Source organism: Xenia sp. Carnegie-2017, unplaced genomic scaffold, assembly GCF_021976095.1.
Source record: "Xenia sp. Carnegie-2017 unplaced genomic scaffold, XeniaSp_v1 HiC_scaffold_24, whole genome shotgun sequence".
Lineage (NCBI taxonomy): Eukaryota > Metazoa > Cnidaria > Anthozoa > Malacalcyonacea > Xeniidae > Xenia > Xenia sp. Carnegie-2017.
This window is the reverse complement of record NW_025813487.1, coordinates 13908319-13921297: the sequence shown is the minus strand read 5'-3', so window position 1 is coordinate 13921297 and position 12979 is coordinate 13908319. Positions and strand designations below refer to the sequence as shown.

The 12979-nt window shown below is 32.8% G+C and overlaps 2 protein-coding genes across 3 annotated transcripts in view; both read right to left on the bottom strand.

The window, feature by feature from the left end:
* The window catches only part of LOC124450288, a 76608-nt gene extending 65165 nt beyond the window's left edge, over positions 1-11443 (bottom strand). The window contains exons 1-2 of the mRNA XM_047000920.1: positions 11422-11443; positions 10171-10467 (exon numbers count right to left, since the gene is read on the bottom strand). Of these exons, the coding sequence (XP_046856876.1) occupies positions 10171-10465 (295 nt within the window). The 5' untranslated portion in view covers positions 10466-10467; positions 11422-11443. The remainder of the gene's footprint in view (positions 1-10170; positions 10468-11421) is intronic.
* The window catches only part of LOC124450299 (ubiquitin carboxyl-terminal hydrolase 14-like), an 86059-nt gene that overhangs the window by 12513 nt on the left and 60567 nt on the right, over positions 1-12979 (bottom strand). The window lies entirely within an intron of this gene.

Here is a 12979-nt window from a genome sequence, read left to right as displayed (position 1 = left end):
ACGTTCACGTTTTTCGTTTTAACACTATATTCCGCCTGTAAGTACACTCATAAATTAGTTCCAACCAGTATTTCATTTTAATATTTATAATCTACTGATAATTGTATCACTGCATCATATTACTCTTATATAAAATTATCATGCATATACATAATATTCTTATTATACTGAAGATGCCATCATGAGATGTTGAAACATGTTTATTTTAAAACAACTCGTCGTATTTATTAAATGCAAAAAATATTTAAATAGCGAGAGTAAAGTCAGACTGACTACGCTACTGCATAAACATATACATATGAACTTTGTATGAAAGAGAAGTGTATTGATTTATTTGCAACCAATTATTTAAAGCAGAGATTTAAATATGTTTATAGAAATTTCCTTTTATCCGAATGATTCTGACTTTTCTCTTATAGAAACGTATTGATTGTAGGCACGTGTTTCTGATTTTTCCTTTAAGATAATGAATATTTTATTGTTTTATTGCAGGTATGTCGAAGCCTGTAATTGAATGTTGAATCTTCTTTAATGATGAACAAATGGTGTAAAAGCACAACAAAGAAGTATCAAAAGACCAGTTGCTAAAAATACTATCTTCACACAATTATAAAAGTAACTAGTATGGAATGAAGATACTGGACTGGATTACTTTGACTTTAATTTTTTATATACAGCTATACAACCATTGTAATTATACAAAAAAATCACTCCACACAAAGACTGGAGCACATAATGACTTAAGTTTCAACATCAGATCACTTTTTAAAGGACACTAATCACCAGACAAAAATATATTAAAACTTTTTACATTGATCATATCAGATAAGGCGACTCGCAATTTTGATATCTGGAATTCAACTCTAAGATTCACTTCTTGAAGACATCAAATATAGAACCAGAGATCATACCAAAAACGTTTTGATCTACATATCAAATTGCCTGTGATTCTTGGTTTTCTAATTTATTCGTATAAATGTAATTTAGAGAAACTACAACCTATAATTCTAATTTGAATCGATGCCGCATCAGCAAAAAATAAAAGGAAAAATACGAATAGCTCACAAATACAGGCATGGAGAATATTTTGTCGTCTGCTGAGTCTTTGTTATTCAGCTTTGTCTCAAAACATGGTGACTAATGATTGTCAATTTCAAAAGGTCAACTTAACGCCAACGAAGTACAAAGTGAACAAAAATGTAATGAAATATTTAAGAACTGACAATTAATATTGACAAGGAATTCAATACCTTTTTGATGACAAAATTTCGTCCGTAACCACAAGACTGTCCAAATTCTTACTATCCGCCATATTGCATGACATCATTTAACCAGTGAACTCAATATTTAAATAACTGGAATGAAAGCATAAATTGAAACCAGTTAGGCAATTGCGCTTCATGATTTATACATGTTGTAAAATTTTGTGTCATTGCTTCAAAGCCATGTCTTCTTTTCTGTTAATCACCAATATAAGCCGAAACACAACGTTAACTAGCATTTGCAGTCAAATCATTAAGGAAATTTAATTTACCCGATCATTTTGAATGTTTAAAATGAATATTATCATGACGATATAAAGCAAAACAGGAAAGGACAAGAACAGCACCATCTTATTAACACTAACAAAATCAACTCAATCGACTAAAACTCCTTGTTTCTCACGTTAGGTAAATTCATGTGATGAACGACTATATCACGAGGAATATTATCGAAAGATTTGTGGGGTAGAAAATTTGAGTTATTATATCAGCGACTTTAACTAGTTAAACAGACACTTCGTAAGAACTACCGTAGTAATTGAGTTTTCTCATAGTGGGTTAGAATATTCTGATGATTCCAAAATACAATCCACTTTCACAATGCCAAATCGTACATCCAGTGCCTACGTATACTGAGTTGTAATTTTCCTTTCTAAAAGGTAAGTTCTTTATTACTTCTATACAAATTACAATCATTGTTAAATAATTTTAATGAACAAGCAAGCGGTTGATAAACTAACCTATAGATTAAGACATTAAAGTGAGCAGTCGCCGCAGAGTGTTTGATTTGAGCATTTAATAATTTAAATTTCAATTCAGAACTATTCTTGACTTGCAACCATTCTCTTGAGATTTACCAAACAATGTTGCTCACCTACGTCGGCAAGTGCCAACAATAACACTGATAAAATATTCATTTCTATCAAACTGCCAACATGGCTGAATTGCAAGTCAAGAATTCACTCTCATCAAATGTTGTCAGTAGATGTTAAATAACTTCAACACGCATTTTACTGCACGTTCGAGTACAAGAGTTTAGATTGATCCTAACGAACAGCCAATACGACAAGAATAAAAACCAACCCGGAGCAGCAACTGCACCATCATTTCTACCGTTTATAGGATATAAATGAATGACAAAGATGAATTTAATAAACATTAAGTGAGCAGGAGGCGGACAAAAAAAGAAACTGAACTATAAATAACACGTGATTACTTGAAGATATCAATAGACTACTTGATATTACATGACGAGAAGAAACTGTTTTACTTGGGGTTCGTCTGCTCATATTCTTAGGAAGTGAAAGCTCATACATCATAATCGTTGGTGTGTGTTCCAACCATTGAGCTCTATAATAACTGGAGCGGCTAACTTTACTGGGGCGAGATGCCAAAAAAATGGCGGCCAAAGGACGTATTTCCGCTGAAATGATCGCTTTGCAGAAAAATAAGATCATCGACCTCCCCCTGGTGTCTATAGTAAATTATAAGGAATTTTTCAAAAACAAACATGATATCACAGAATATGGATATCGTTAGTTCCATATTCTGTTGCGATATCTTTTTTGGCATTTCTTTTATAATGCCAACACTTCAATCGTTCAATTGTTGGATGTCGTAGTTTCCACAAAAAGGAACATATCGCTTCTCACAGGTGAGATAGTTGTTTGTTTTGTTAGTCCGTCAACGATTGAATAGCAATTATACATGCACTTGAAAAGCCATAAAATACATATTACAGATCGTATTTTGTAAGACTGACTTGAACGCCAAATATACTGATGTTTTCCTGTTTTTGTTTATAAAATTCTGCATACTTTTCTGTCATTTGTTAATGCATGAAATCGTAAACTTACCCATTTATTTGCAAAATAGTTTCCCTAAAGCAAAAACGACCCTGCACACATTTTGCTCTGTGAGTAAGTATCAAAAAGAAATGATTATCCCCAACGGTACCCATGATTTGAAGCAGAGCTTGTTATGTTCTATTTGCTGACAACATGCAGGGAAGATCAAGGAGTAAAGATGACTGGAAGATGTTATTGACCAGGCAGAGTCTTAAAAAATGATAATGCTGTAAAGATAATTGATTTATTGTCTGCTCTATCCAGAGTTATTTAATTTGATCATGGTTAAATTCTATGGATGGAGACAATGGATTCACTAAGGATGCCTTGAATGCTTTGAAGTTAAAGTTCATGATCCAAAGAAAGATGGCAAGGTTGTGTGTGTTTTGATGCTTAATGAAATGTCAATTCACAAACATGTAAAATGGAAGGCCATAAAGTTTGTGTCTATGTAAACATTTGTACTGAGATTGATGATGACTCAATGCAGATGTGAAGCTTCAAACTGTATAAGCCATTGGGTTTTATGTAACTTAATGTTTAAATCATGTCATATCTTTATCAAAATATTTTAGTTGAGTGTTGTTTGAATGTTACTAATATCTAATGCACTATACTGAAGCATTAAAGATTCAGTGATGAAACCTTTAAAGTTACTGTACTGTATATTTCTTATATATTTCTTATATTTTTTTAAGAAACAGTGTGAGCTTATTTACCTATTAGAGTACAGAATGGAGATTTATCATATGCATTATTGCTGCTTTTTAAAGAAAAGTTTTCACTTTTCAAAGCTTTTCTACAAATTTTTGCTTCTTATTTCTTATCATGAGATTGATGATATAGAGGTAATATAATACAATAATATTCTAATTTCTAAAAGCTTTTAAGCTTCTAGCATAAAAGTACACTATAGGTATGTAATTCATTTGGTTTTATTGCCTTGCTATGACATATCTACTTGCACTTCATCATTCTTGTATGAACAAAACACCAGATGTGGATACTCAGAGAACAAAATGCACTACCAACTGCTTATGAAATTTATTATTGAGGTGAAAACTGTGTTAATCATTCAAATTGTGTACTTATATTGCAAATATAGGAAAAACAAAACAAAGTGAAAAAGAAAGGTAGAAGTATTAAAACTACAAATGAATTATAAACACCATTGGAAGCATAAGTGTTTTGATAATTATTTGCATTTTGCCCAATTCATATATCAATACAACAAAATAAAATGTGCTACAACTTTACAAGTATTTGATGCAGTTGCACTTCAGAACATCACAAAAGGTTACTTAAAGTAATTTCTATACAATATAGTTTGTTTTCATTTACCAAACCTATGCAGACTTGAGTCTTTTTGAAATTTCATATGAAACTCAATTACAGAAAATCCGTAAATATCCAGAGATTTAATATTTACTTTTTAAAGAAACAAGTAAAAATCCTACAATTGTGGCGAAAAGCCATTACCCATTGCATGAAAAGAAGCAAAATAACAATGATAAAAAATAAGCTAACTTCTCTCGTGAACCGTGGAGATGAACTATGATATACTTTTTTGTATAGACTAAAGAGTTTAATCAATCAAACAAGTTTGACACTGGTAAGAAAACGACGCACATCTGCATTCATACATGTGTAGCCGACATATAGGTCTTTCATCGATAGTTATAAATGCATCCTCGTAGGAGCAGATAACTGACAACCACAGTTGACTCGCTGTTATGAATTTAAGGTTTTACCTTGATTTTCATCAAAAAATTGCTTGCCGAATCCCAAATACACACATACATTTTCCTCACTCTTTCCTCAGGAGGGAGTGGGAAATTGTGAAATTTTCGGAAAAGCGGTCAATTTCGGTAAATCTCAGCGGCAACGGACGAAATACGCCATTTTTTTTACAACATCCGATATCTAAGGCCAAGCTTGAGATAGCCGCTCCAGTTATTATAGAACTCAATGGTTCCAACTAATAAAAACTAATGAATCGGAGAAACTCGTGATAGGGTTGGCTATATTTTTCATATCAAGAGTCGAGAATCTCTGAATGATATTCTGTACTTCTGTATTTGTAACAATTTGATATTTTACTCATAATTCAAACATAATTCGAACGCAAATATAAATTTTAAACGGGTTTAATGTTGCGGAAGTTTAGTACTGACTACCTAGATCAGTCTTTTGGTGGGTGTTCCGGCCAGTGTTGAAAAACAAGGAGAGGGGTTGACAAAAAACTATAGGAGAGAAGGACGTGTTGGGAGATCATATGCATTTTTCTTGTTTTGTAAAATCTTGTCTGGTAGCTTCAAACCCATTTCTTTTTTTTTCGTTGATCTCTAGTCTACAGCCAAACATAATGCTCCTAGCACTCTAGCAATCAAATTATCAGAAAATTCAATTAACTCGATAATTTTGGATGAGTTTAAAATGAACATTATAATGGGGATAATAGGCAAAAACAGGAAAGAACAAGAACAGCAACATTATACTAACACAAATATAGTTGGTAACAAAGTAAACTCCATCTACTTAAACTCCCTGTTTCTTACGTCAGGTAAATTAATGAGATGACAGTTTGTACATATTCATATATATTCCATTGACTCCAAAATTATGAATGAATGAAAATCCCGTTCCCCCCAACTTATTCAAATAAATTACTGAGCATGCTACGCCACTGTTTGTTTGTAATTTAACTTTATTTCTTATTTAATGTACTTAGATAAAAAGTATTACAACTATTATCCTATTTCAAATATTGACTACATCCTTAGTCTAAAAATTTGATGTTATGTTCCAAATTGTTTTCAAATACTCTTCAGAATCATTCACTCTCGTTCACTCTTATAGTTAAAAAGGAAATAAAATTCTATGCTTAATCATATTCTTCTATAGTACGTTAAATTTCAGAAAACGTCTAATAATTTCGCGAAAAAAATTCAACTTCCCCCATTTTTGAGAACTTTTAGTAGCCGTCAAATAACTACAATACGCAGTTCACTGCACTGTAGCAGAGTTTGAATTGATCCTAACAAAAGAATGACCAATATGACAAAATAATGAGCAAAATTGCAGCTACAACTGCACCAGCAATGGCTCCAATTTTTCCACCGTCTACAAGATAAAATTGAATGACAAATCATAACATTACCAACAAATATTGTCTTTCAGCGATCATTTTTGTAAAGCTGAGGGTGTAACCGCTCTCACACCTCATGTATTCATCCCTGTTAACTATTCATGATTTATTTATGGTATAAATTAGGTTTGGAACGCAATGAAATTAGAGAAGAGGTACACAAAATCACTAAGGCAGTTATTTGTAGGAATTAAATCGGTTGTATCATCAAACAAAATGTATATTCATCGTTAAAAATTTTCAGGCATTTTACTATACTGAAATTTGCAAAGATCTTGAATCATTGCACTTTAGACATCGATAAACTTCCTTATGCTATTGAAAGCAAACACAAACCTGAAGACTTGTGCTTTTGGGCAGTTGCTGCCACTGGACTCCAGTCAGTGGAATAATAATCACCCTGAAACGAAGTGAACATTTATATTTGAATAAAAATTGCAGCAATCAATGCTGATGAAAACGTAAATAAATGGTCGCACCTGATCATTTATGAAAACGCGCTGAAATATTTTGTAGTTAGTGCCAGGCTTTAGCGGGCCATTATAATAATTTTCACCATTGGAACGCCGTGTTGTGGTTTCACCGTCACCAAGTGTAAAATCAGGCTTAAAGTCTCTGCGAGAGACTACAGCAGCAATATACGGCATTGGTTGTGTGGAAGATATGGCCTTAGAATAAGTCACTAAGTCTGTGTTTTTAAAGTTAGAAGGCAATCGACTCTCTTCTGTGACATTTTTCATCGCGACTACATAGAAATATCTGCAAATTTAATGCAAAACATTTTTAAAATACATGCATAACCTCTGCTTTTGTTAATGGTTAAAATATATGTTATGCATGCATCCGCAATGCCAAAGAAAAGCGACGAGTCATCAAAGCTTTCCCCAGAGAGATATTTAGACTACCTCGATCCCACATGAAACCAACTGTCCTATACTTAGCCATGAATCCGAAAACTCAAAAATACTTTTAAGTTCCTTTAAGTTTTTTACAATAATTTGCTCTAGTAAAATACATAGTTACCGATATTCCACATTTGGATTTTGCAACAAATAAGTCAACGTATTTCCAATCTGCTTGGTGGACAGTTCAGGTGCCACTAAATAAATAAACTTGAATAAATTTATCATCTTAAACAAACCTGTGCATAAACCATAGACAACTTACATCCATTTGTAAATACCCATGTAACATTGCTGTAACATCCAGATCCCACTATTGTAGAAGCTAAAACACGAACATAATATTTTGTCCCTGGTTTCACATTATTTATGTCCAAACGCTGTTCCTCGATCATATACTTCATTGAACAGGTTTCATTCTCCAAATGTGTAATACAAACAGTGTAATTGACTATCTTTCCATTTGTTTTCTTCTTGTCTGGTGGCTCCCACGTAACTGATAACGATGAACTGCTTAAGGCGACAATTTGAACATTTAAAGGTGGACCTTCGGGAACTAAACAAAAAAAACATTTGTTTTAAAGATTTATATAAAATATTAAATACACTTTAGAAAGAAGTCCTAACAAGTGTACACTGTCATTGTTAACTTAAATATAATACAGTATAAAAAACATGATTGAAATAAATATCGACCAGAAAAGATTTGAGCTTTCAAAAGTCGTCTATGGCAATAACACCATCAATGCAACAACAGCCGATATGTATACACAAAACTGATATGAACTCACCATCTTCAGCAGTTCTAAAAGTAGCTGTAGTTGATCTACCAAAGCCTTCAGAATTGCCAGCGGTTACATTAACTTTATACGTTGCGTAAGGAACAAGATTCGTAATGTTGTACGGTTTTTTGTCAGTTACCTCCAGAGTTTTATCAAAACAATCATAGTATCCTTCAGCAAAATCAATAGATATCTTGTAAGAGGATTCGAGATATTTGTACCAAGTTTTACACCAGTTTTTGGGATGTTTCCATGATATCTCGAGGTACGTCGATGCAGATTTGGTTGCAATGAGATCTGTTGGTTTGTCTGGGAGTAAGTCTGCACGATAAAGAAAAATCTACAAATTGAACCATTTGTAGCCCCTAAGTGAAATAAGTGTTCTGCTTTTTCTCCAATAACACGTGTTAAACTTAACTGCATGTTGAAAAGGCTTGTTTCAATAAGTTTATTTCAACAGAGAAAGAAACTAACACTTCAGCCTTCATGGAAAATTGTTCTGTTTTGTCAACTAACTCATGTTTAATTAATACTCAGAGAAAAAAACTTTATATATTGAAAAATTAAGTGCTTACAGTGCAAAGTAAACCTGGTATATTTTTCTACCTCTTACCTCCACCACAAATTTCAATTCGTAAACACGGTGCACCAACAAATTTCAATGGAAAGATTCGCAAAGCTTTGGATTTAAGGCCACCAGAAAACTTTTCTATAGCCGCATCATTGTAACCATTTTGTTTCCTAGATAAATCTGGAATAAAACAAAAAATTGATTTTCGTGTATTTGCAGAGCAAGGTTAGAGAAAAGAAAGGTTTGTTTAACGCTGTCCAGAGGAGAGTAGTTTATGCATTGTCTATGTATCTCTTCAAATCATGCACATAGCTACAATTTAAACTTTATAATCAAATGCAAGAGTCCTTCGTAGTGCAGGAGTAACCAAGACAATCAACACAGTGACGTAGCTAGCCCACAAATTTGGTCGTGCTATATGTAAATTTCTCAGAGCTCACTAACTGTAAAACAATAGATCTCTAAAGAAATGAATAATGATAATGATCTGAAATTTACATAGAACCAGCAATTTTGCGTGCCGGCTACACCACTGAATCAACATCTGCACACAAGTTTGTATATAAATAGCAATTTAAAAGTTTACTTAGTTTATAACTTCATTCCTTTTTAAATTTCCTTTAAATTTATAATATACAAATTCGATAAGTCTACTGTTACCTTCTGGGATTTTTCAGATTTCCAGTTCACACCATCAATGTTTGTCTGCAAGTGATATTTAGTTACAAAGCTTGAACTTGAACTGTCTCCAAAGATAGTGATAACGTTAACTGTATAAAGACTCGGAAAATTCAGTTGAAGGTAATGATTGCCATTAGCAGCAGGAGCACACCATGAACTACCACTGGATATTCTTGCTTTAGCAGCACTACGACTCTTTGGGAAGGCAGTAAACCAAGAATCTGGGAATTTTTCTGCGTTTTTAATAGAGGATTATCACAAACATGACCTTAAATAGAAAAGGATTTGGTTGAAATGCATTATAACATTAGAACTGGTTTGATTTGATAGAGAGCAATGGTGCACTCTCATATTGTTCTCCATTCACGTAAAATTGGAAAAATTAAAACTGTTTTCTTAAGAAAGAAAAAGAGCACAAGATATATTGGAGGAATACGACTGATTTTGCATGCTTTTATTAAATAAGGTTAAATTCCAGTTGGAATCAAGCCAGCTATGACAAGAAACCGTAAGTATCTTGTCAAATAACAACAATACCGTAGCGATTTAAATTCCATTAAAGAGTGAACGTCAATCGTATTGCAGAGGAATGACAATTGGACATTTTTTGAAGCACGAAATGAAGTAGCAAGAGTAAAATTAATTTAATCCTCAGTATTCGCAGCAATCCTGTTTTAATTATTTATTATTTAAGAGTAGCAATCGTTTATATTTTGTGATGCTATATTTCTTTTGTTATGTAAAAGAAGAATTGTGAAATTCTCCAAGTCAGCGTAAAATACAGTGACACTACGATGTCAGATGTAAGTCTTGATGATAGAGGTAAGTCATGATGCTTAACAATAGACAGATGTAAGTTGAGAAGACAAAAGTAACACATTCATTCCTTAAATTCTTCGCTAAAATCTTTTCTAACGTCATACAAATGTGTCCTGCAATACGTTAATACATTCAAAAAATTGAATGAGAATGCTTACATGTAACGTACGAGTATTGAGAGCAATCATTATTTTGAGTGATAGCACATTGAGATAAATCGTTCACTCGAGCATCACATTTGACAATTCCAGGTATAAACGATTGATGCATCAAAGATGATAGTGACATTGAGCCTCCCCCAGATGCTGCGGTAGGATAACCAAGTTGTTTACAAATAATCGTATTTATTTTGTGCAAAAGACCTTTGTTGCAAATGGTGAAGTTTCTAAACTTGGTAATAACATTCACGACACCTTCGTTTGGAAGATTCGACTTAGACAGGCGTACATCCATAACTACACAAATCAAAATTATTTTTCCTTTAATTGTGATTATGGCGCATATCTTAAAGTGAAATCTGTGTTTTTAGAAGTGGTTTTATGAACATAAATATGACAAATCTCGTCCATGAATAAAATATATACACGGAGTTTGAATATCAGAAGAACACAGAAGGTGACATTAACTTAAAAAAAATTTTAGTTTGAAAGCACTTAACCAGAAATGTTTTCCACATTCTGATGGACACAGTATCTTATAGATTTACACTTAAAGTTGGTAAGCACTGTTTTGATTTTAATCTTTAAGTTGACAATGAACTACAGGCAAATAAGTTGAACTGAGAACTTTTCTCTTGTGTTGTAAACACGAATCACAACAAAATGTGTCTAAGTGATTATGTGAATCATTAATGAAACCAGAACAAATACCGTTTTTTTATAGGTGAGCGCTGCGTTTAGCTTCCCAATTCATAGGAATTGTAATGAATCTATCTTTGTATATATATACAGTATATGTAAAAATTCTGTAGTGTGAAGTCATGAAAATATGAATACAAATGCAATTGTAAATGTCACTTTTGGCCTACATAGAATGGCCAAAAGATTTTAAAAGAAATAGATTTGATAAATCAAATTGACTGGAAGAAGATATGTTTCCATGAACAAAGTTTGCATTAACAAACTAAAACACAAAATTCACCAAACCATTAAACTTATGAAAAATATTTAGGACACAAGTTTAAATGTCACATTATAAAAGACACTAAATTATACAATACGAGATAAAACTGCATAAACAAACCACGCCTGGTGAAGACACCCGACGAAAATTCAAATTTGTGTCAACTTTTCTAAATTGATAACGTACATAGTATAAAATGAGCACCATACCATTGCGCATTAAGGTCAAAATTTGTCCCGAAGCTCTTTAATAATAAGCAAAATATAATCTGCCCATATAATACTTACGATTGCAAATTTTTCTGTATGGCATACTTGTGTAGTTACATTGATATTCAAAGTAAAGATATTTCTCCAAACCAGGACAAATATTTGAAGGAAATGATTATCATCAACAGTTACATTACATTTTCTTTCACCATCACAGTAATTTTAAGGTCACATGTTACATCGACACTACAATTGTAATCAAAACTGAGCCACAAATGCTTCCTTTCTCAATCCACGATATTCTGCAACTTTTATCACCATATATTGATTATTAGAACAACTAACGTCCGATATATTTTTCCATCACATGTTACTGAGCCTATTAAAGACACACAAAAATAAGTAAATTCAAATCTATACAAGCTTATTTGTGAATTCCTGTAAAATAAAAGTTGATTTGATAAAAATGAAGTGTGTGATGGCAGTGACTTCACTGGCGCCATTCCTATATCTGCGGCCTTGCAGTGGCTTTTAATCAGAGTTTAAGTATATATACGCTAACTGGATGAATATTCTCACTTGCCGAAATTGAATCGCTGATTCTCTTCTTTTTTACAACTGGTCAGTCTCAGTCTCCAGTTGAACAAAACTCCTGTAGGTACTATGCATGTATTATAGCGTGAAAAGAACAGACCACCCCAATTTGTTTGGGTTATGGTATTGATGGCTCCGCATTCTGCAGTAAAATTTCCATCAGATAACCCCACATAAATATCGTATCTCACAAGACACCTTGTTGTATTCGACCTATTGATGGAGCCAGATTGTAAAAATTTAAAAAAAGCTGACTTCTCAGAACAATTCATTGTATACAGGAAGGGAGAGTGTAAATAATCATAAACACACTTTCCTGACTGAACATGTTTGATGAAAAATCCATTCGTATCTGAAAAAGGACAATGATACATGATAAAAATGATTGAAAATATCACACTCTACAAAATATATATATAAAAATAATATGACCTTATGAAAAATAATTTAGCATACTGAATTCTATCAATATCGGAAAAAACACTCCAAAAAAAGCCACCTTGTAATTCAACCTTTCTAAAGAATAAAATAAACCAATTGCTGTTGAGGGTCATTTTAAAAATAATGGCGTATGAAACAATTTAAGGCATTCAGCATGGAGCATTGATCTAAAATACATGGAACGCTACCTGTAATACAAAACCCTAATAATTTTTTAAAGCCGTGATTTTACCCCAGACACGCAAGACTTTACCCCAGACACGAGTGTGTAGTCAATCAATTTTTACTCCGCGAGAGGAACTCGAAACACTAAACGCGCGTGTCTTGGGTAAAATCTCGCGTGTAGCGTAAAATATGGTTCAATTATATGCTTGGTGTAGCGTTCCATGTATTTTAGTTCAATGGCATGGAGACTGAAAAATTTTACAAACAAGTTGAAAAGTGTAAAAAATCAATTAATAAAAATTTCACGGCGCACGGTCTGTTACGATGGAAAAGGAGAGTTATGGTTTGTTTACGCAATTGAAATATTTGAAATATTTTAAGATTGTTTGCTGAACCTGATTTTTCATCTGTATAAACTCCCATGACTTTCGTTTTT